This window comes from Oryza brachyantha, chromosome 6 (assembly GCF_000231095.2).
Source record: "Oryza brachyantha chromosome 6, ObraRS2, whole genome shotgun sequence".
In the NCBI taxonomy this organism is placed as follows: Eukaryota; Viridiplantae; Streptophyta; class Magnoliopsida; order Poales; family Poaceae; genus Oryza; species Oryza brachyantha.
This window is the reverse complement of record NC_023168.2, coordinates 17,778,551-17,798,901: the sequence shown is the minus strand read 5'-3', so window position 1 is coordinate 17,798,901 and position 20,351 is coordinate 17,778,551. Positions and strand designations below refer to the sequence as shown.

Here is a 20,351-nt window from a genome sequence, read left to right as displayed (position 1 = left end):
GTACTTTTTGTACAAACTTTTCCTTTATTTTTGTTTTTCCCTAAATGTCTCCTAGAGCTTGTTAAATCCATAACAAATTGAAAATAGCTCTAAAAATTGTGAAACCACTTCTGTTAATTTTCTAAAATCATGCTCTGTAACTTTGTAAAAGTAATTTTCTTCACTTCTGTACAAAAATGTTGCTTAATAAAACTTAGCCCTTTTTAAACCTTTTTAATTATTAAATGCATATCTCTGTAAAACAAAGTGATAAAATAAAAATTCCTTCACTAGAGGCCACCTGAGACCAGCACACACTCACTGCATAAGTCTCATGCATTTTTGGTTTTTATGCATTTTTGTATTTATCGTATACGCGTATTTTGAATAGAGGAAGAATACGTCGAAGAAGAAGAGGGTGAGTTTGTTGAAGACCAGGTTCAGGTGTTTGCGGACGAAGGCAAGTCAACCCCTCCTTTGACCACTTTGATCCTATGTTTGATTGGGCTAAATGATTCTATTGCAAACATGCATACGTTAGCTAGTATTAATTTTAGTAAAAGAAATTATATAAATATGTGAATGGTAGATATGACCTAATTGCTGCAAAACCCACCTTGAAATATTGAATCCTTGTTGGTTGTAACCATAGGGTTCTCTTGGATACAATTATTGTATTATTTGGGGTTATGCTATGCTTATATTGCCGCTATATGCTTATATATTCGGTTACCGCCTTACAAATTACTCAATTTGATAAATGTTATATGTGAAAAAGGTTATTTTGATGTTACTGGACAGAATTTTAAATGTGTGAGTATTGTGAAAAGAAAATGGAGAAAACTTGTTTTTAGACTTGGGCGGCAAGTGGTGTACATATGGTAGTAGATGTGCACCGATAGGGGAGCGTTCGCCCGGGTCAATTAAGCACCTCACTCTATGTCACCAATTAATGAAAACAGTACAAGCCACATGTGCTAAGTATGGGCTGGCCTTAACCTATTAAGTTGTGTAGAGTTTACCCTTGCATCTTGGTAAGCCGAAGAGTATGAGTTACCGGGTTTTTGTACCTTATCGGAACTTCCTATGGATTGTGATTTGTTGAAATTGATTAACGACATGTGGTATGTGATGATTTGAGCGGGCAGTCTGTCCAATACAACGGTGTCGTGCCTCGTGAGGGATTCCGGGTAGGGTTCCTTACGACGCTAGGTTAAAGCGTGGGCCCGCTACCTAGTGGCGCTACTTTGCTAGTAGCGTGGGTAAAACACATATCGTGCTGGTGCAAGGCTAGACAATAAACAATGTAACGGTTTTGTTATGACCTCTAGATCACACTCAATGTGTAGAATGTGGTGATACCGACGGGTATCGGACAAACTAGAGCGAACCATATCATGTGGGCTTAAAAGTTGTACAAACTCTGCAGAGTCTAAAACTAATCGATTAGCCGTGCTCACGGTCATGAGCGGCATGGTGAAGTGTCATGAGTATAGTTTGTGATTTTGATAAACTCTTGTGAACTTGGAAAATGGTTGGAATGTTTTATTGGTGAACTTGGGTAAAGTTCGGTGAATGGTGATGATATGATGGTAAGTGGTGATGATCTACCTTGAGGGGTAGACGCGTGTTATTTATTCATTTACATTACAAGTTTTACTAACTCTATACTATTGTTAAAAAAAATTCCGTTGAGAAAGTGTTGTGAACTAAAACTGACATTTATGCAAATTAACATATACACAGCTTATCCTTGAATATGGCCAACATGTAGCATGCTAGGATTGTCACCGACTTGCCAGTACATTAATTTGATTAATGTACTGATTTCTTGCTTTCTTTTACTTGTTTTTGGCTCAGACCCTGCTGCAAGTATTGACTGTTTGGATGAAGAGTTTGATGCAGCTTGTGATTTCCAGGATGGTTCTAACTAGGGATTTACCCTAGCCGGTTTGCCTATGGGCTTTTGGGTAGCACGCTTACCGCATGAACCAATATGTATGGCTTGTCGCCAAGTACTACTTAGAACTTATTAAGACTATTATGCTTTATGCTTAGAACCACTTATGATTCGGATATCGTGCTTGAGATGAGTTATGTGAGACTATGTTGCATTCCCGGGCAACTAGTCCCACATGAGGATGGGTTTGAAATGGTTGAGATAACCAGGGAATATACCTTTGTTGAGATCGAGTCTCTGGGGTACGCTTTTGGTTGCCACCATCGAGTGGTTGACGGGCGTATGACGTAGATGACTGGCGTGGCTATTCCAATGGTTATGTCTTCTATTTCATATCCGATGGCTTAGAGCCTTTGCAGTGCCCTCTTCAAGACATGTCGGGGTCTGCGATGAGGTTGGATGGTTACCGTAATTATTTGGGTTTAATTTGAGACCCCATCCATCCAGATATTTCGCGCTGATATGTCTCGGAGCATTGTACCACCTAGACTTTGGGACGTCCTCACATTTATAATTTTGTATATTTGAATAAAATTTTAAATAAAAGGAAGAATCAAACATAAATAAAAATAAAAAGTTAACGGCACCGGAGGGATTATTACCAGTGGACAAAATCACAAAATCGTCATCACTGCTGTACCCGTCGTCTTCGCCCCCGACCACTCCCACCCACCCACGCGGTGAGCCGCTGATCGATCGGGAGCCCAAAGCCGACGGCGACGGACGGTGCCCTTCGGCCCGTGCCGTGCGTGCACCGCCGACAACCACGCAAACCGCTCGTCCGGCGAGCGCCGTACGCGCTCGCTGGGCGCTGCCTAATACAGAAGACGACAGATGGCGTGGCGTGGCGGCGCGCTGGTTTTGCGGCGGGCGGGCGGGGGGTGGGGTAAAATAATCTAATAAATCGCGGGGGTGGGATGCGCTGAGCCAGATGGCCGCCGCCGCCGCCGCCGCGCACTCGCTCTCCCTCCCACGCGCAGCGCCGCTCCTGCTCCGCCTCCTCTCCTCCCCGCGCCGCCACCCCGCTGCCGCCCGCCGATTCCGCTGCTCCTCCGCGCCGGCTCAGCCCCACCGACCCGGAGGAGGTGCGTGCTCCACTCTTCATTATCCTTCCGTCCATCGAGCTAGCTTGCTAGCTCGCTCGCTCGCTCGCTCTAGTCTACGACCCCCCTCCGGTGCCCGTCTGTCGCGTGCTCGGTGACGGCTTCGGAAGCGAGGCCTCCCAAGGTAGCCCTCCCTCCCTCTTCGTGTGGCTTCAGCCGACAGCGCGATTCGAGGAGGATGATCTCGATCGCCCACGACGTTGTGGTTGATTGCAAATTATAATGAGATGATATCTTTGTGCTTTATTTTTTTATTTTTTTTTCATTTGATTCTGCTTGCGCTCTGCCTTGTAATGCAAATTGAATTGAAATCGCTTAAACTATTCATGCAACTTTTCGAAAATTATGACAAGGAAAAAGGTGAGGTGGGGATTGGATAGACGTGGAGCGCCGGGCTCCCATATGTTGGGATTACGAGATGTAGACTGGGAGAAAGAAACAAACATGGATGCAAGGATGAAAAAGGTAGTCATGGACTCATGGTGATAAAGAAAGAAAGGGAATGGAGACAATCGTGGTGGGCACTGGGTCGCCTTCAGTACGCCGTTCCCATTTACATCTTGACTATCTGGGCATGGGATAGAAAAATTACCATACTGTTCGCACATATTCACTGCAAGTTTGCTTATGCTAGGTTCTGTGTAATGAACATGTCATTCAGGTGTAATGAAAGGCCGTGACTCCGTGAGTTTACTTGCTGAAATGTGGCAGGTGCAGATAGAAGACTGAGAGGTGAACTGCGCAGCAGAGCCATGTCGAATTCCACGAAGTCAACAGCGTTGGCAGAGTCGGTAGTGGCTGGGAGTGAAGGGGATGTTGAGCTTCTACCCTTTGTGAATGACAAACATGGTGGTGTGATCGTTGAGATGATGACCCCGATGGATCCCCAATTGTTCTCAGCTTCCTTGAAAGCATCATTGTTAAAATGGAGGGAGCAGGTAATTTCCTGGACCATGGGTATGATACCCTATAGTGCATATAGTGCATATGGGGTTCCATCGTTTCGCAGTTACAACTGCTTATAAGCCAAAATTTGAATTTTAGAACTTAATTTAGAACTTGATTTTGTGGCTTTTTTATTATGGTTTGTTTTACGAATTTCGCTTTTGAGTCGCTATGGATACGTATATAAAAATTTTACCTGCAAATTATTTTTCGTTTGCAAAAACACGTTTTCACTTATTCCTCCAAAAAGCGTAACTATGGAAGCCATGATCTTCTTTGGGCAATAGCATATGTCCTGGATGAGTTGTTAGAAATGTAGTTATCCTTTAATATTCATTTCTATATATGCAACTTAAATATACTAGCAGTTAGAGTATGAACAGCGTCCAATTTCGCAATATTCACAGTGCCATCTATGCACTGTATGTATGTAAGTTAATACTCAATACACTCAAGGTTTACATGGAACTCACTTGTGTGAGAAAACCCTGTATATAGATTGACATTTAGTATGGATCATTTAAATGCACACCATGCAATGTTCTATGTACAAATGTGGCTGCAATGGCCCGAAGATGGTTTCTGTGCTATGTGTAATTGCTGAAATGGCAACCAGGGAGAATTAACTGAGAGTTGTGGAAACAGAAGTGATACCTAATGCATGCCATAGATCAGCAAAGCCTACTTATGTTCATACCAAAGTGGACTTTTCATGGCTACCTCAAAGAGATAATGTTATAATGAATAGCCTTCCTCAGTTTGTTAATTAAATATAATTTCCTGTGTGATATTCCCATTGATATCTCTATAACTGTCTATCATTTTCTTTGGCTGCCCTCGTTTCAGGGAATAAGAGGTGTCTGGATAAAATTGCCCATCAATCTTGCCAACCTTATTCAATTTGCAGTAGAGGTAACTAAACTCACATATTTTGCATCTATTTAGTAGTAAAATTAGTTCCATCGTCTCATTCTTGATTTAACTTGTCATGGTGATATCACCATCCAAATTGAAATACTTTAGAAGAATAATGTATTTTATGTTGGAAATAACAATTATTCTAGTTTGTTTTATAGTAGTTAGTATGCTCATTGTCATATAAATCTGTTTGGAGTTCGGCATTTTTTTTTTTTGGAAGAGGCAGTAAGAGAGTATCTTACATTCTTACTGTATGAATGAAATAAGAGACGGTGTACAGGAAGCTGTTTGATCTTGATCTCTGAACTTCATCTTGATGTAGGAAGGGTTTTGGTACCACCATGCAGAGGAAACTTACTTAATGCTTACATACTGGCTTCCAGCTACAACACATACATTACCTGTGAATGCTACTCACCGTGTGGGCGTTGGAGCTTTTGTAATGAATGACAAAAGAGAGGTACCAAACTTGAATACAAAATCACTATTTGAGGGATTAGAATAGTCGTGGTTCTATCTCTTTCTATACTCAAAATCATAGCATATATATGGATATTTCAATACACATAACATCTTTCAAAGTATGCTGCTTACCCTTTATCACTTAAATATAAATATGTTTGCAGGTATTGGCTGTCCAAGAAAAGAGCGGTGTACTTCGAGGCCTAGGTGTATGGAAATTTCCAACTGGAGTTGTTGAACCAGTAAACATTTCTTCTCTGGACATATAGAGATGTTATCTGTGAATTTCTTTTCCTCGCCACCTCGACACCTTATAACTACAAGATCTTGATTCACACAGGGAGAAGATATAAACATAGGAGCTGTAAGGGAAGTAAAAGAAGAGACAGGGGTAATTGTTAGCATATTGAGTAACATAAACTTATGCTTTCAAAATGCTGCTTTAGTTACTCATACTCCTTTTGTTTTTCTTCCTTGATCATGTCTCAGATTGATACAGAATTTGTCGAAGTTCTTGCCTTCAGGTAACCGCTGGACTTCCTTTCCTATTTTTATTTTATTTTATCCATGTCCAAACTTCATAGATCTAAAGGAACTAGTAAAAGTTGGTGTAATGCCATTTATTATTATGTTTTTATGTGGCACCTACCCTTTTTTTTTTTGTCTCATTTTCCCATTATACCATCTATCCAAATAGCAGTAATGTTATTGGGACCTGCTAATTCATAATATACTGTTAGAGAGATTACTTTAAGTAAAAGAATGGAAATGGAATAGGAATTGGTAATATCCATCAATCTCATCTTGCCTGCCTTGGTCCTCACCTGTAATGGTGTTCCACTCCTTTTTGCATATGGTTTCAGCTTTCCCGGCCCATTATTTCACATTGTGATTCACTATGCCATTTTACATTATTCCTTAGTTCTTATAATTCATTATAACTATTTGAGCTGTTTTACCTGTTTAGTTTGAACTAAATCTCTCTCTCATGTGGGTTAATTACCAATTTGCAGGCAGAGCCACAAAGCCTTTTTTGAGAAATCAGATCTGTTTTTTGTTTGCATACTGCGGCCACTTTCCTTTGATATTACTAAGCAAGAATCAGAAATTGAGGCAGCTCAGGTATTTGGAGCCTTCATTTTAGCACCAATTTTATTTTAAACCCCTATGAGAAAAGGGACATTCGTTGGCAATTTTTGACCAATCTTTGAACTATTTTCTAATGGATGTCTTGTTGATATACATCTCAAATGTAGTGGATGCCAGTGGAGGAATTTGCGGCACAACCATTTGTCAAGAAACATGAGCTCGTGAAGTATATTCTTGAGGTCGGTTTGGCTAAGGTTGACAAGGACTATGCAGGATTTTCACCAATCCTCATAAAATCGGCGTTCACAGACAAAAGATCGTTCTTTTATATGAACAGGAGGGACCTGGACAAGGCCTCAGAATCCAGTAGTACGCAAAATGACTGAAATTTCTTTGTCCGTGGAAACACTGAAGTTTTCTCACTCATCGTTTTTGTTCGTCAGGCCGGTTTATACACAACAGATTTTGACCGAATGCTGCCTGATTACACCATTCCTGTGATTCAGAAAAAGGGACAGTAAAGCAGAAGTGCAGCTGAAGTTGTTGTACTTGTGAATTTGTATTGAATATTTGATAGGCTTACAATACAAATAATGAGAAAAGTTGGTTGGACAATTTACTAACCCGAGACTTATTTTGGGTATTCCTGTCTTTGCTTTGAGCGTGCTTTTCATCTGCGTCTTCTCATATATAGTTTACCTTACCTCTCCTACATTCCATACCATCTCATTCTTGCAAGTAGATTGATTGATGTTTATGAATTTTTGTGTTAAATAACAAAAGTGAAGGGAATATGAGTCTAAATTTATTAGCATTTACTCCCTCCGTTTCATAATGTAAAATGTTTAACATTTTTGCTTGCAATGTTTGATCATTTATCTTATTTAAAAAATAATAGAAATATTATTTATTTTTCTTGTGACTTACTTTATTATTTATTATCAAAGAAATTTAAGTATGATTTGTCATATTTTATATTTGTACTAAATTTTTAAATAAGACGAATGACATTGTAATTAAAAAAGTCAAACATCTTATATTATAAAATAGAGGTAATCTTATATTATAAAATAGAGGTAGTAGATGATTAAGAACGGTACGAAATCTTACATCGTTTAGAATGGTACGAAATCTTATACCGTGAAATGGAGAGAGAAACATTTTCAAAAAGATTAAACAGTCTCAGGTCTCAACCGTTTATTCCCAACCGAGATCGACGGCTGATATGCATTTGGCTATACGGTCTCGCTGGCTCACGTTTTGAGCCGCCTTCTCCTCCCGCTCTCCGTCCGTCGATCGGGGCGCGCCAACGAGTTTCCCCTCCGGCTTCAAAAACCCTCGCCGCGGCGAGCCGGCGACGGCGCGAGCAACTCCTCGTCCCCTGAGAATCCCGGGCAGCGCGCGCTACCACCTTTTTTTGCGTCGGCTCATCTCCGTGAAGCGAAGGCCAGCGCTCGCCGCCACTCCCCTCGGCGTCCGGCGCACGCCACCTGTTCGGCCCAATGCCCCGCTAGACCGGGGGCCCGCGACCCCATGTCCTTCCTCGCATCCGGCCGCGGCCGCCTCCTCCGGGTGCTCCCCGCAAGGCGACACCGTCCGCCGCCGCGAGGTGCGTCACCTTCTCACCCTTCCTCAAGCCGGTTTCCGTGTCGGTGGGTAAGAGTGCCGCTAACGATGGTGTTCTGTTGTTGCCGTTCCTGGAGCCAGGAGGGTACGCGGCGTGCTTCCGGCGGTGCAAGGCGCACTTCTTGCTCGATGGAGTCGAGGATGCGGCTGAGAGCCCCGCCGAGCTGGAGCGGCCACCACCGGTGTCTCTGGCGAAAAGCCTGGCCTCCCTCGCCGAGGAGTCGGCCGTCGTCACTCAGAAGCAGAGGAAGCCCCTGTCGCGGATGGAGCAGAAGAGGCTGGCCGAGCTCCGGATCAAGAAAAGGGTCAAGGGGCAGTATCTGAACGGCAAGTTTCATGATGTCATGGCTAACGTGGTGGCCACCACTGATACTCTGGAGGATGCTTATGAAATTGTGCGGCTCAATTCAAATGTCGACCTAGCTTCTGCGAGAGACGACGTTTGCTTTGCTGCATTGGCGGAGCAGCTCAGGGCTGGTGAGTTTGATGTCAGAGTGAACGTTTATTCAGTGGTTTCAAAGAGCCGAGAAGGAGGGCGGCTTGTTCTACCACGGTTGAACTTGAGAGTTATTCAGGAAGCAGTAAGGGTGGTGCTTGAGGTTGTTTACAGGCCCCATTTCTCAAAGATATCACATGGATGTCGGAGTGGCAGAGGGCATCAGTCAGCTCTGAGGTTCATATCCAATGAAATTGGGGTTCCAGATTGGTGCTTTACTATCCCCATGTACAAAGAAGTAGATGTCAATGTTTTCTCTAAGATTATCTGTCTAATACAGGAAAAGATCGATGACTATCAGTTAGTTACATTCATGCAAAATATGTTTGATGCAGAGGTGATCAACTTGATATTTGGAGGGTTTCCTAAAGGGCATGGACTTCCTCAAGAAGGAGTACTTGCACCTATCCTAATGAACATATACCTTGGCAGTTTTGACTGTGAGGTGTTTAGGATTTGCATGAGGCATGAAGGCCTTGGTTCGGAGGCAGAAGGTGTTTCAAACAACCAGGAGTCTAATTTGCGCCACTGGTTTCGAAGTCAAATTTCAGGCATGAAGGACAGGGAGGAAAACAGTGATGCTCAAACAGATCGTCCACTAAAAACAAAACTTTATGCTTGTAGATACATGGATGAGGTCTTTGTTGCAATTGTTGGATCCAGAGATACTGCAGAAGATATAAAATCAGAAATGGTTGCTTATTTAAGAAATATACTATCCCTGGAAGTTGATGACAGGTTGTATCTTATGCCGGTCAGAAGGAATTCCCTGGGGTTACAGTTTGCTGGTACTATGGTAAGATTTACAAGAAAGGAAAATGATGCACTGAAAGCTGTGCATAAGCTGAAGGAGAAGGTTCGTTTGTTTGCTTCTCAGAAGCAAGAGATATGGGATGCTATGAATCTTAGGTTAGGAAAGAAGTGGTTGGCATATGGTTTAAGAAGAGTAAAGGAGTCTGAAATCAAGTCACTTGGTCTTAGTACGCCATTGATGGATCACATTGTACAGTTCAGAAAAGAGGGTATGAAGACCGATCATTGGTTCAAAACTTTACTGAAGGTATGGATGCAGGATATCAATGCTAAAAGTGAAGCTGATGAGAGTATGCTCCTGTCAAAATACATTGCTGAACCAGCACTTCCACAAGACCTCAAAGATGCATTCAACAACTTTCAGAAGCAAGCCAAAGATTATATCTCATCAGAAACTGCTGCTACTGAAGCATTGTTGTCCAACTTAAAGGATAAAGAATTAGCTATTACCTGCACTGCTGATGTTGTCATTAAGATCCATGCTCCTCTTAGATATATCCAAAAGTGCCTTAATCGCTATGGTCTAATAAATCTTGAAGGTTTCCCTAAGCATGTTTCAACCCTTGTTTTGCAAGACGATGAGCTAATCATAAGTTGGTTTGCAGGAATAATTCAACGTTGGATGAGATGGTTCTCTGAGGTTGACAATTTTAAAGAACTTAAGCTTATGTTGGTTGAATGTGTCAGGAAATCTTGCATTAGGACATTATCGGCAAAATACCGAATGTATGAGAAAATAACAGAAAAGCGATTTGAACTTGATGATTATGGTATTCCAATGGTCGAGGACTTTGAGGCAATAATGGCACCTTTAGAATCTAATTCGTTGGTTTGTGCTGATGAAGCTCTGATGTATGGCATTTCTAGTAGTGGGTTATTTGTGCTCACCCTCTCAAGAGTTAGAGTTCCTTCTCAGCAATTTAACTGCTTTGTCATGGGATGCCAATCTGCTTCACCGAGTATGTATGTTCTTCATGTGAAGGAAAGACAGCGGTTTCCAGGATGGAGGACAGGTTTCTCATCATCGATTCATGGCAGTTTGGATGGTAGACGTGTTGGATTGTGCACTCAACATGTTAAAGATTTATATCTAGGAAACATCTCCCTTCAATCAGTTGACTTTGGTGTGCTGATTAGATGACTCTTTAGAAAATACCTGAAGTTTTTGTAGCTTTTGTACGAAAGCTTTGTACAGATCTGCATAATAGCATATTTAATGTTTGCAAGAGCTAGTATTTATGATCTAATGGTAATGCTTCAGAAATTTTGCAGATTTATCTACATAGTGTGGGTGTGCACAAGCATGACTAGATTTAAATGATAATACTGTTCATACAGGTATTGCCTTCTAAGTTGAAATTGATGGTGATAACACTCCTCTCTTGATCTCGTTTACCAGTTATGCCTTGTATACAGTGCACTGTTATTATCTTGGTACATTGTTTATTTGTTTTGTACATACAGACAACTGACATGTTGTGGATTCAGTCATTAATGTGATCTCTATGTTAACCATGGTCCATTGTTCCTGTTATCTGTGTTTACAACATCTTTGGTAGGTCTGTATTATTCTCATTCTCCAGTACTTAACATGTGACAGTGCACTCTAATCTATGTTTTCTCAATATAATTGTGTTGGTACCAGCAATGCATGAATTCAATGGATATCATCTAATTGTACAAAATAGGTATGAGTAAATTTTAACCATCTCAGTTCCACACTATTTACCTTAGAAAAACCAAAATAATCCCATGAACATAAATAATAAGAGTGATGAAATGATGAAACCCATGACATCAAGTTTTATTATCTTCTAGTTCTCTGCATTTATATAGGATCATCATAGCTGCTGAAATTCACCTGCTTTAGATGGGCTGTTATAATGCAATTGTACAAAGTGCTACATCAACTCATTGATTATTGGCAAGTGTGGTCATTGATCCTACAGAGACTTGGCATCCCCTCTACTGTGCTGAAACATGACACTGGTTATTTCTCCAGTTGGTGGGCAAAGGCAGTAAAGGTGTTGTGCAAGGAGAAAAGGAAAGGGCTCAATTCTTTGATTATTTTCGGTTGCCTGGAAAATTTTGAAACATAGGAACAACATTGCTTTCAATGGTGCTACCTCTAGAGTGGGCGAAGTGCTTCAAGTGGTGGCTAGAGAAGACATGCTTTGGTGTGTTGCAGGAGCCGCAGAAATCCAGGATCTTTTGGCTTGTGCAGTAGCTGTTGCGCCTTGAGTTGGTGTGGGCATGGTTCCGTTTTCTTTTTCTTTGGTTGTGGGTGCGTTTGTTGTATGTGTTCTGGGGGGAGGGTGTTGGTTTTAAGCCACACTCTCTACCTCTTTCTCCTCTTGCTTAATGAAATGGTACGCAAATCTCCTGCTTGTTCGAAAAAAAGAGCTCATTGATTATCTGTTGACTACTCATATATAGCAGGAGGGAATAATAGCTGTTTGATAAGCTCCTAGCTGGATATAGACAAATTGCTGATTGTGCATGTCCCTATGTAGGTGAGAGCTGGTCTTATCCACCAAGAAATTTCACACAAGGACAGAAGACGTTTTTCTCATGTTCACATGAGGCAATACCAGGCAACCGATGAACTTTGGCAAGGTTAGGCTTTCTACGATATGAACCATTGTTTCCAGCTTGCATATTTCTCTACTCGACTCTCACCTAAACCACTGATGGTCTTCTCTTTAAACTCATGTCATATTTGATCTCGTGATAAGATGGTTATATGATGGGGCTGACTATTCGACTTCATTTCTGATGCCTATGATTCAAGCTTTGAACTACTATAAATAATCTGCGAGGCACCAAGTTAAGTAGCCCAATTTTTATTCCTTATGATACATTACAAAGTAAAACATCATAGAGTTATAGTGAGACATCACACAAGCAGAGCATTTGTTTAGGCCACAAAACATGACTCAGGCACTCATGCCTTGCCGTTCTTAGTTGTGAACTGGTGGCCTCTTATGGGGATTAGCATGGTAATCTTTGTTAAGCAATCTGAGAACTTCATCTCTGGACTCCAGCATTTTCTTCTTCAAGTCATCATTAGTTCTATATGAGTTGCTGTAAACAGTTGAATCTTTTTGTTCCTTTTTGGAGCCCAAACTCAAAGATCTGTAATAAGGCTTGAGTGGTAGGATTCTGATGTGTTGAGGATTTGGAATGTTGGCCATGTATGGTCCTGTCTTCATCCTAGATCCGCTACTGCCCTGAAAGATTTTGCTAGGAAACCATTAGCTTATAGTTCTATAGTCCATTATCTACTCAATTGGGATAAGAAGCATAGGCAATGTGAAATTTCGGTGGGCATGGTGTCTTTCTTAGGCATGTTTTTCATTGGAAAGCATTGTTCAACATAGAGTACTGGGTTTGCACGTGTGTGCCTATGTTCTTGAATTTATAAGTTTGAGAGTAGGTTTTAGCACCAAGTACATTTCGCACTGTATTGTTTGACAGTTTAGTGTATAATATTGACCTACCTACCACCTAGATATTTTTCTTTTCATCTTGCATGTTCATGTTCATATATTGCTGGTAGAAATAGCACTCTCATACCAGCAAATTTAAATGTAGGAATTTTCACTTCTGTCTCTAGTCTCACTATGATAAATTATAAATATACCAGCCTTTGACCAAGATAAAGCATGGAGGGTATCCAGGAAGGAAGAAGGTATCACCTTTAGGGTTGAAGGCACACGTGAATTAGATGAGTAGTTCCTAATCTCTCCTGCATCAACATCAAGAGTATATTCAATTCGAACATAATCTGTTATCATGCTAAACAGTAAATTTGGTTAGTACCTTTTCTCTTTATGGAGATTTTGTAATAACTACCAAAGTATGAATGCAGGAGTATATACTGAATACACGTGGAGCATAAGAATTATTCTTTTTGAAATAACATTAACGTTACTATTATGACACAGGGAAAACAGAACAGACTACTGTTATATCATTATTAAACACCTATATCTAACAATAGGGAAGGCCATAATTGACAAATACAATGGCCAGTCAAAACAGAAAACAAAAAGCTAAGTGAAACAGGCTGGTTCTAGATACTTGGTTGTACCCTATATACTTCTAGTTGTTCTTGGGCGGGTGGTGCCGGGGTGTACGGTAATCAGCTGTGAAGGGTATGTGGCCATCAAAATTAACCCCTGGAGGAAGTTTTCTACTTCTAAAATAACAGTTCATACTCAAATCCTTTCTTCCTCCATGCCCACATTTTCCAACAGAATGTTTTGCACCTGAGCTTGGTTTGCTTCTAGCATCCTTTGGGTGGTCCTCCATGACTGGAACTCCAAGAGCCATCTTCCGTCCTGCAAACACATTTATTCTGATTTCCTTATCTGTTCTGGTTTCATCTACACTGCGATCCTACAGTCAGAGTATTGGTAGTTAGAAATGAGCCCTGGACACAGAGTTTCATTGAGTAAAAAAGTGGAATTTGCATAAGCAATTTTTTGAGTAATTCTAGCTCCTACCAGCTTATTTTCTGGGCCTTTGTCACTGTTAGTTACCATCATCAGTTCTGAAAACAGGTAATATGTCAGTGTGTCAGTTGTCACATACTATTTGCACCGAGGAAATAAGCTTGAAAGAAAAGGAAATGAGTCAGCATGTACCTCTATGTGCAATGGTGATGAAGGGTCCAAATGTGGCCGATAGGATGGCCAGCCCAAGCAAGAAGATTACACAGTTTAACGGCTGCATAACTAACTGTCTGACCCTTCTTTTAGGTATGTCTGTCATGCACTAACAGAAAGAGAAGGAGAAAGCAGGAGAAAGAAAGAAGGGGCAAATTTATAGGGGTATAGGAGCACAGTTACTCTGCCACTCCATTGGTCAAAGTTGAGTTGCAATATATCTCCTGTTTATAGAATGCTACACCTGTACTTTTAATCCATACAATAATCTGAACCTCACCATTTTTTTTATTGGCTTTAGTGTATTCATGTACTTGGAAGTACTCAAAGTTTGTCCCTTGTCATTTGCCAAGCAGTACTTTCCAAAGATCCCATATATTGTATAAGTGCACCAAGGATCTACCATTGCTTGGGATAGAAGATTTTGAGTATCTTGGACATTTAGCATTCTGCCCTACGTCGCTGCCCATGCATGGAACGAGGGATAAGAGGCAAAGCCTAGTGGCCAACTAGAAAGCTTTCCGGTGTCCAATGCCAGAACCTTGGGTTTCACCTCCCTTTGATCTAAAGTATGCTCTTGGTACCCCCCACATGTACCTTAAACCATATTGATGCATCAGACTCCCAGGTGATAAACTAAAAATTACCTGTGGTGGTGGGGGGTGAATCAGACGCCATTGGCACACAAGAGCATACCCGTGTAAACCACGTTCTACCGCTGTTGTCAGTGGCATTGAACTGGGGGAGTCTTAAGGGTTGTTTAGATGGGACTAAACTTTTTAGCCTCATGTCACATCGGATGTTTAGGCACTAATTTAAAGTATTAAACATAAACTAATAAAAAAACTAATTTCATAGATGAGTGGTAATCCACGAGGCGAATTTTTTAAGCCTAATTAATCCATAATTAGAGCATATTTACTGTAGCATCACATAGGCTAATCATGGATTAATTAGGCTCGATAGATTCGTCTCGCGAATTAGCCTAAGATTATAGATGGATTTTTATTAATATTCTACGTTTACTATTTATAATAAGTGTCCAAACATTTGATGGGACAAGGGGCTAAAGTTTAGCCCCTTGTCCCAATCAGCCCCTTAGGATTTGATGCACAGCCTATGCGTTTCCAGTTGGTTGAATTTGATCAGCTTTCAGAGTTTGGAACACATGATTCAAGCATAGACTCACTTGACGGTTCCTCTTTTCAGGTGTTGATCACGGCAAGTGACTCGAAAAGCATGGACAGGATGCCAGCTTGTGCTTTGGTGCTGCTGCTGGAGAGCATGGCCCTAGGACCCTGCTCCGGTGTGCAGATTCTTGCTGTACCTGGAATGTACTATCTCAGACAGTTAGCTCGGTCTTCCGGATTCAAGCTGTACCAGCTGCGTATTGTTGCCTTCGCTGTTCTCATTGCATAAGGTTTGGAAATCTGAACTGTGTTTCTCATGTGTCTGTTCACTGAAGTCTATTAGTTCATATGCACTGGTCAAATTGTTAGCTGTTTTCAAAACTCAAGATCACGAGGTCGATTGAAAACATAAGCAGATTTGAACTTCCCACTAATAGAAGTTTGACTCATTACAGTGCAGTCTGCGTGTTGGTCTTCGACACTGGATGATGTGTTTATGTAGAACAAGCAAGTTGGCAATTTTCATCTTCAACAGGCAGTCTGCCACTTGATGTTATTTTGGCGCAAACATTTGCGGACTGTTTCGCACACCCCATTCATGCCACACAGTACAAACGCAGGTATGTGCCCAATACAATCGAATTTTGTCGGTGGATTATAATTTTCTAATGGTAAGTACAATAGTACAAAACATTTGTTGTCTATAATTTTTCACATCGTATTTATACAATGTTGTAGACTTGTGTGCTATCTCCGTCCTAAAATATAAGTATTTTTAAGTTGTTTAGTAGGGACTAAAGTTAATAAACTAAAAATGCCCCGTAATAAATAAGTAATGAATTGGGATGGGAGGGTTGGTGAAGATAAAATAGGAATAATTTTGAATGAGAAATGATTGATGGGATAAGTAGTACTTTGAGTAGTGTTAAAAATATTTATATTTGGATACAAGATTTAAATCTCAGAAATGATTAAGTTTTGGAATGGAGTAAAAATAGAAATTTTGGTTCATAGCAGAGGTGGGATTTTGAATTTTAAAATACCATAAAACTTTGGAATTGCTACAAAACTTTTGAAATATTTTTGAGGGGGGAATCTATTGATTTTTGGGCATCCAATGTGCCCGTAGACCCTAAAATGTGTGCTATGCTGGAGGAAATATTTTTGCGCTCGGCGCTTCCTCATTGAGCTATGATGGACTTTGTGTTTTTACATACCTTTGAAACCATTGTTATATGTTACTTCCTATGTTACTTTCTTTGTTTTTTTAGTTTGAGCCATTGTCTTTCATATATACGTATGATCATGTGTCTTATTCAATTTTTTAAAAAAAACACAAAAATATCATTAGTGCTTAAAATTCTTTTAGTGATAAAACAAATCACAACAAAATAAAATGGACGAATGGTCAAACATAGATCTAAACATGTATATATAAAAGACAAATAGTCAAACACATATCTAAAAATTAATAACATAAAATATAAAAATTATAGATTACATTGTACACTATAATTCTATGTTTGGAGGGATTCTTTTTTTTTTAATCAAATGTTAGGTTGTCCCTAAAAGCTTCCCCGCTTTGCTGGATAACACGGGACATGCATGGCAAGTTCTCCGGAAATATATACCAGTACCGTCACAACTCAATAAACCGTAGTTTATTGGAATAAACATATCTCGTAGTTGTTTGGTGGTAGTTTATTGGCATAAAACATATCTCGTAGTTGTTTGGTGGTGTGTAACACCCTACCTTCAAAATTCGCATTAGTCCGTCCTACACATTAAGTGCACCCTGGTTCGTATAGTATCACGCTTATATTTTCATCATCGCATAGTAAACAGTGAGCTTTCGAGGTGTCGGCCCTTCAGAAGGGTGAATGTAACACCTCCATGAGAATGAGAACAAAAGCGTAAGCAAAATACTATGTGAATGTGGTCCGTTTAATGTGTAGAGCGTATTAATGCAGATTTTAAAGGTAGGATGTTACATGGTGTCTTTGACTATTGTACAGTGGGGGATGATTGTTTGACTTTTTTTATAAAAATTGGCAAACAACGTATTTACAAATGAAAAATAATTTATAAATAAAGCTTTTATATATGTATTTTTTGGATCTAAAAGTCAGGCTGAGAAATAAACTTCAGTAAAAAAACCCTAAATTTAATATTGAAAAATTAAAATTTGGTTTATAACCATAATATGGGTACTGACGCGTTCCCTTCTTGTCCACGCTGCGTTCAGAAAACTTGACTGTTTATGCCTACAAAGGTTTAATAATATAATAGAGTATCTAGTTCTAGATACAAACCTTCAGTGTGTGTACTCCAAAAAGAAAGCGGTGCACCGTGCCGCTGAAAAATCAGAAGGAAAAAAAAAAGAGTGAGAGCGGCCTGTACGTGCGTGCTCTTTTTGGACTCGCGGCAGTTGAGGTTGAGGACCACGCGAACGCGATGCACGGTGGAGTCGGTCGCGTGCCGAGGCCGTCCCGCCGCGCAGGTCCCGATCCCCCCTCGCGTGCGCGCGCCCGGCCTCGCCTCGCCTCGGGCTCCGGCGACCGCATCATTTGCGGAGGGGAGCACGAGGGCCCGGCGTGCGCTCCCACCGCCGGCGACACATTTTCTCCCCCTGCACCACCTTCCAAAACTTGCTCTAGTCGACATAGTTTCGTCGTTGATACCGTTCATCGATTCATCGGGGTATGGATGATTAATCGAGAATATATACACCCTCGTCATCTTTTTCTTCTTCTACTTATACTTACTGGCTAAAATTTAAATTTTCAACATTAAATTTAAAGTCGATTTTAAGTTTTTTTATTGTAATTTATTTTTCAACCTTGACTGACTTTTAGATAGTTAAGAACATATGTATAAAAATTTTATTTATAAATTATTTTTTATTTGTAAATATACCATTTGACTTTTTTCTAAAATACCAAACAATGGCCCCCATAAAAATTTGGCTTTTGCAAATGCGATGTACATATTTTATAATATTGTGCCCATAATTAAAAGATTTAAATGAACGGAACTATATACAACTACATCTTTAGGCTTATATTAAGCATAATCGAAACGATTTACTGATGATTAAAAAATAATTTATGGTTACAACATTTAGCAATCTAAAACCAAAGGCTAGGAAATATAAGCTTTAAAATTTAAATTTTGGCTTATAAGTATAAATATAACTAAAAATATGTGGCCGATAGTAAGGCCGCGTTTGTTGCCCCCTCTAAGTTTTTCGCTCGTACACTTTCCGAATTGCTATACGGTCTATTTTTTAATCTATTTTATATTTTTAATAATTAATAATTAATTAATCATGTACTAATCTATTACTATATTTTCTATTTTCTGTGATGGGATAAATTAGGTTACCCCTCTCAAATGAACACGGCCTAAGGCCGCGTTCGGCAACCCCCGTTAGTTAACTTACCTCTGTATGCACACTTCCCGAACTGCCAATCGGGGTATTTTTTACAAAAATTTTCTATAGGAAAGTTGTTTTAAAAATTCATATTAATCTATTTAATATTTTTTTAATAATTAGTAATTAATCATGTACTAATCTATTACTACGTTTTTCACGTTTTTAGTACTAGGGCATAGGTTAACTTACACCCTACCACCGAACGCGGCCTAAGTCAAATGTTCACACTAACTTTTATTTCAATCACTATAACTTATAGACATTTTATTCAAAATATAACTTCCAATACAAACAGTTGTACATCAAACAACAATAACATGATTTGATTTATAGTGGGTATATAAAACTAAAAATAATATAACAAGCTCTATAACAAAACACCTACAAAGCTAGCTAAATATGATTGTAAAAGATAAATCATTTACTTTAAATGACCAGCAAGAACAAATACCGACGATTATTCGCTATTAAGCAAAGCACTGCTCCACACAGCGTCAGCACGGGGATGGGCCCTAGGAAGCTGGGATACCAGTACCGGAACTGGCCGTCATGAAATGAGAGGCCTCTGTGTTCAGCCCTGGGCTATCAGCCTACTACTATCAATCACATTCATCTTTGCCATTTCCTAGCTTCTTTCCTGGCCTGCTCAGGCTGGAAAGGCTAGGCCAAAATAACAACAGTTAGGGAAAATGAAGGTATTGAACTGTTTTCTCTGAAAATCCTGTAAAATTCCTGTGATCCGAGAAAATTGTACATTTAGGACTTCTTCAGATCACAGGAATTTTAGAGAAAATAGTTCAATTCCTCCATTTTTTCCCTGAAAATCCTTCAAACCGAAGAGGCCCTTTAACAACACTACCACTGTATGAATATTTACCTGATTACCGTCCCTAGAACACCAAAATGGAACATCGGTGCTAATGGTTAATCGGTTTCAATTAATAATGAGTAAATTTCAGAGAACTGCAACTATTTTGTCAAAATAATCAGTTTCTATAACTATAGCTAGACATTTTAGAATACTGCAGCAATAATGTATGATGCTATCAGAAAGCTACAACTTTATTTTTTTTTTGAAAAGTTTTGGGCCTATATATCATACACATGTGCTGGTGTAAGTTGAGGTCTCATGTCATACACACAAAGGGAGTAAAGTTACAGTTTTATGATAAAAATCGTTTGCTAGAAGTTTTGTGAAAAGCAATAATAAAGAAAATAATTAACCTTTTGCCACTCTTAGAAATGGCACTAACATATTTGTTACTGGGCCCATATGTCATAGACACATGAAATCCCACGTGTCATAGACAGCGGGTGGTAAATATGTTACGTGTCATTTCTAAAAGTGGCAAAAAGTTAAATGCTCCCATATAAAGTTATAACAAAATGATAGTTTTGACAAAATAATTGCAGTTTTCTAAAATTTACTCATCAATAATACATGTTCACCACTTGCAAGCGTTACAAAACACGTGTATCTATGGAATTACATGATGAGACCGTGCAAAAACCACATTTATTTCAAGACAATACTCAGAGAGGGACAACAAAATTCCCAGTTTCGTTAGATCACATTAACTGTTTCCTTGTGGAAGAAAACCAGGACAGTGTAATGATACAGCAAAATATGTACATCTTTTGTAAGAACGGTGATCCTTGGAGCTCCACAGCAGTAGCTTTCTTGAACTCAACAAAAGAATGGCTTGAAAAAAACTCAAAAAGGG

At 39.8% G+C, this 20,351-nt stretch overlaps 3 protein-coding genes across 5 annotated transcripts; 2 read left to right on the top strand and 1 right to left on the bottom strand.

Moving 5' to 3' along the window:
- The first annotated feature begins 2,582 nt into the window (after positions 1 to 2,582).
- LOC102707407 (nudix hydrolase 2) lies at positions 2,583 to 7,071 on the top strand. 3 transcript variants are annotated; one of them, XM_040525596.1, is made up of 9 exons: positions 2,583 to 3,024; positions 3,760 to 3,980; positions 4,834 to 4,899; positions 5,228 to 5,365; positions 5,532 to 5,609; positions 5,708 to 5,758; positions 5,857 to 5,891; positions 6,381 to 6,489; positions 6,624 to 7,071. In XM_040525596.1, the coding sequence occupies exons 1-9, from the start codon at positions 2,871 to 2,873 to the stop codon at positions 6,840 to 6,842; spliced, it is 1,071 nt and encodes a 356-aa protein (XP_040381530.1). In that variant the 5' UTR covers positions 2,583 to 2,870; the 3' UTR covers positions 6,843 to 7,071. The 3 variants fall into 3 exon arrangements, with proteins under 3 accessions (XP_040381530.1, XP_040381529.1, XP_015694454.1); XM_040525595.1 differs by having other exon boundaries at positions 3,754 to 3,980; XM_015838968.2 differs by having other exon boundaries at positions 2,958 to 3,166; positions 3,754 to 3,980.
- A 918-nt stretch (positions 7,072 to 7,989) lies between these two features.
- Positions 7,990 to 10,683, top strand: LOC102707127 (nuclear intron maturase 4, mitochondrial). The gene is made up of 2 exons (XM_040525189.1): positions 7,990 to 8,065; positions 8,164 to 10,683. Exons 1-2 carry the CDS (start codon positions 7,990 to 7,992, stop codon positions 10,530 to 10,532), a joined length of 2,445 nt encoding a protein of 814 aa, XP_040381123.1. The 3' UTR covers positions 10,533 to 10,683.
- A 1,535-nt stretch (positions 10,684 to 12,218) lies between these two features.
- On the bottom strand, positions 12,219 to 14,221 carry LOC102706851. Its single transcript, XM_006656213.3, has 5 exons — positions 14,041 to 14,221; positions 13,900 to 13,946; positions 13,663 to 13,792; positions 13,090 to 13,139; positions 12,219 to 12,621 (listed from the first exon to the last, which is right to left on the bottom strand). The coding sequence occupies exons 1-5, from the start codon at positions 14,165 to 14,167 to the stop codon at positions 12,352 to 12,354; spliced, it is 624 nt and encodes a 207-aa protein (XP_006656276.1). The 5' UTR covers positions 14,168 to 14,221; the 3' UTR covers positions 12,219 to 12,351.
- Between the last annotated feature and the right edge of the window lie 6,130 nt (positions 14,222 to 20,351).

Coding starts and splice junctions, on each gene's coding strand:
- LOC102707407 (XM_040525595.1), top strand. CDS start 2,871: ATGGCCGCCGCCGCCGCCGCCGCGCACTCGCTCTCCCTCCCACGCGCA. Junction 3,981..4,833: donor TGTTAAAATGGAGGGAGCAG/GTAATTTCCTGG, acceptor CCCTCGTTTCAG/GGAATAAGAGGTGTCTGGAT. Junction 5,610..5,707: donor CAACTGGAGTTGTTGAACCA/GTAAACATTTCT, acceptor TGATTCACACAG/GGAGAAGATATAAACATAGG.
- LOC102707127 (XM_040525189.1), top strand. CDS start 7,990: ATGTCCTTCCTCGCATCCGGCCGCGGCCGCCTCCTCCGGGTGCTCCCC. Junction 8,066..8,163: donor ACACCGTCCGCCGCCGCGAG/GTGCGTCACCTT, acceptor TCCTGGAGCCAG/GAGGGTACGCGGCGTGCTTC.
- LOC102706851 (XM_006656213.3), bottom strand. CDS start 14,167: ATGACAGACATACCTAAAAGAAGGGTCAGACAGTTAGTTATGCAGCCG. Junction 13,793..13,899: donor AAGGCCCAGAAAATAAGCTG/GTAGGAGCTAGA, acceptor CTCTGACTGTAG/GATCGCAGTGTAGATGAAAC. Junction 12,622..13,089: donor GTGTGCCTTCAACCCTAAAG/GTGATACCTTCT, acceptor AAAATCTTTCAG/GGCAGTAGCGGATCTAGGAT.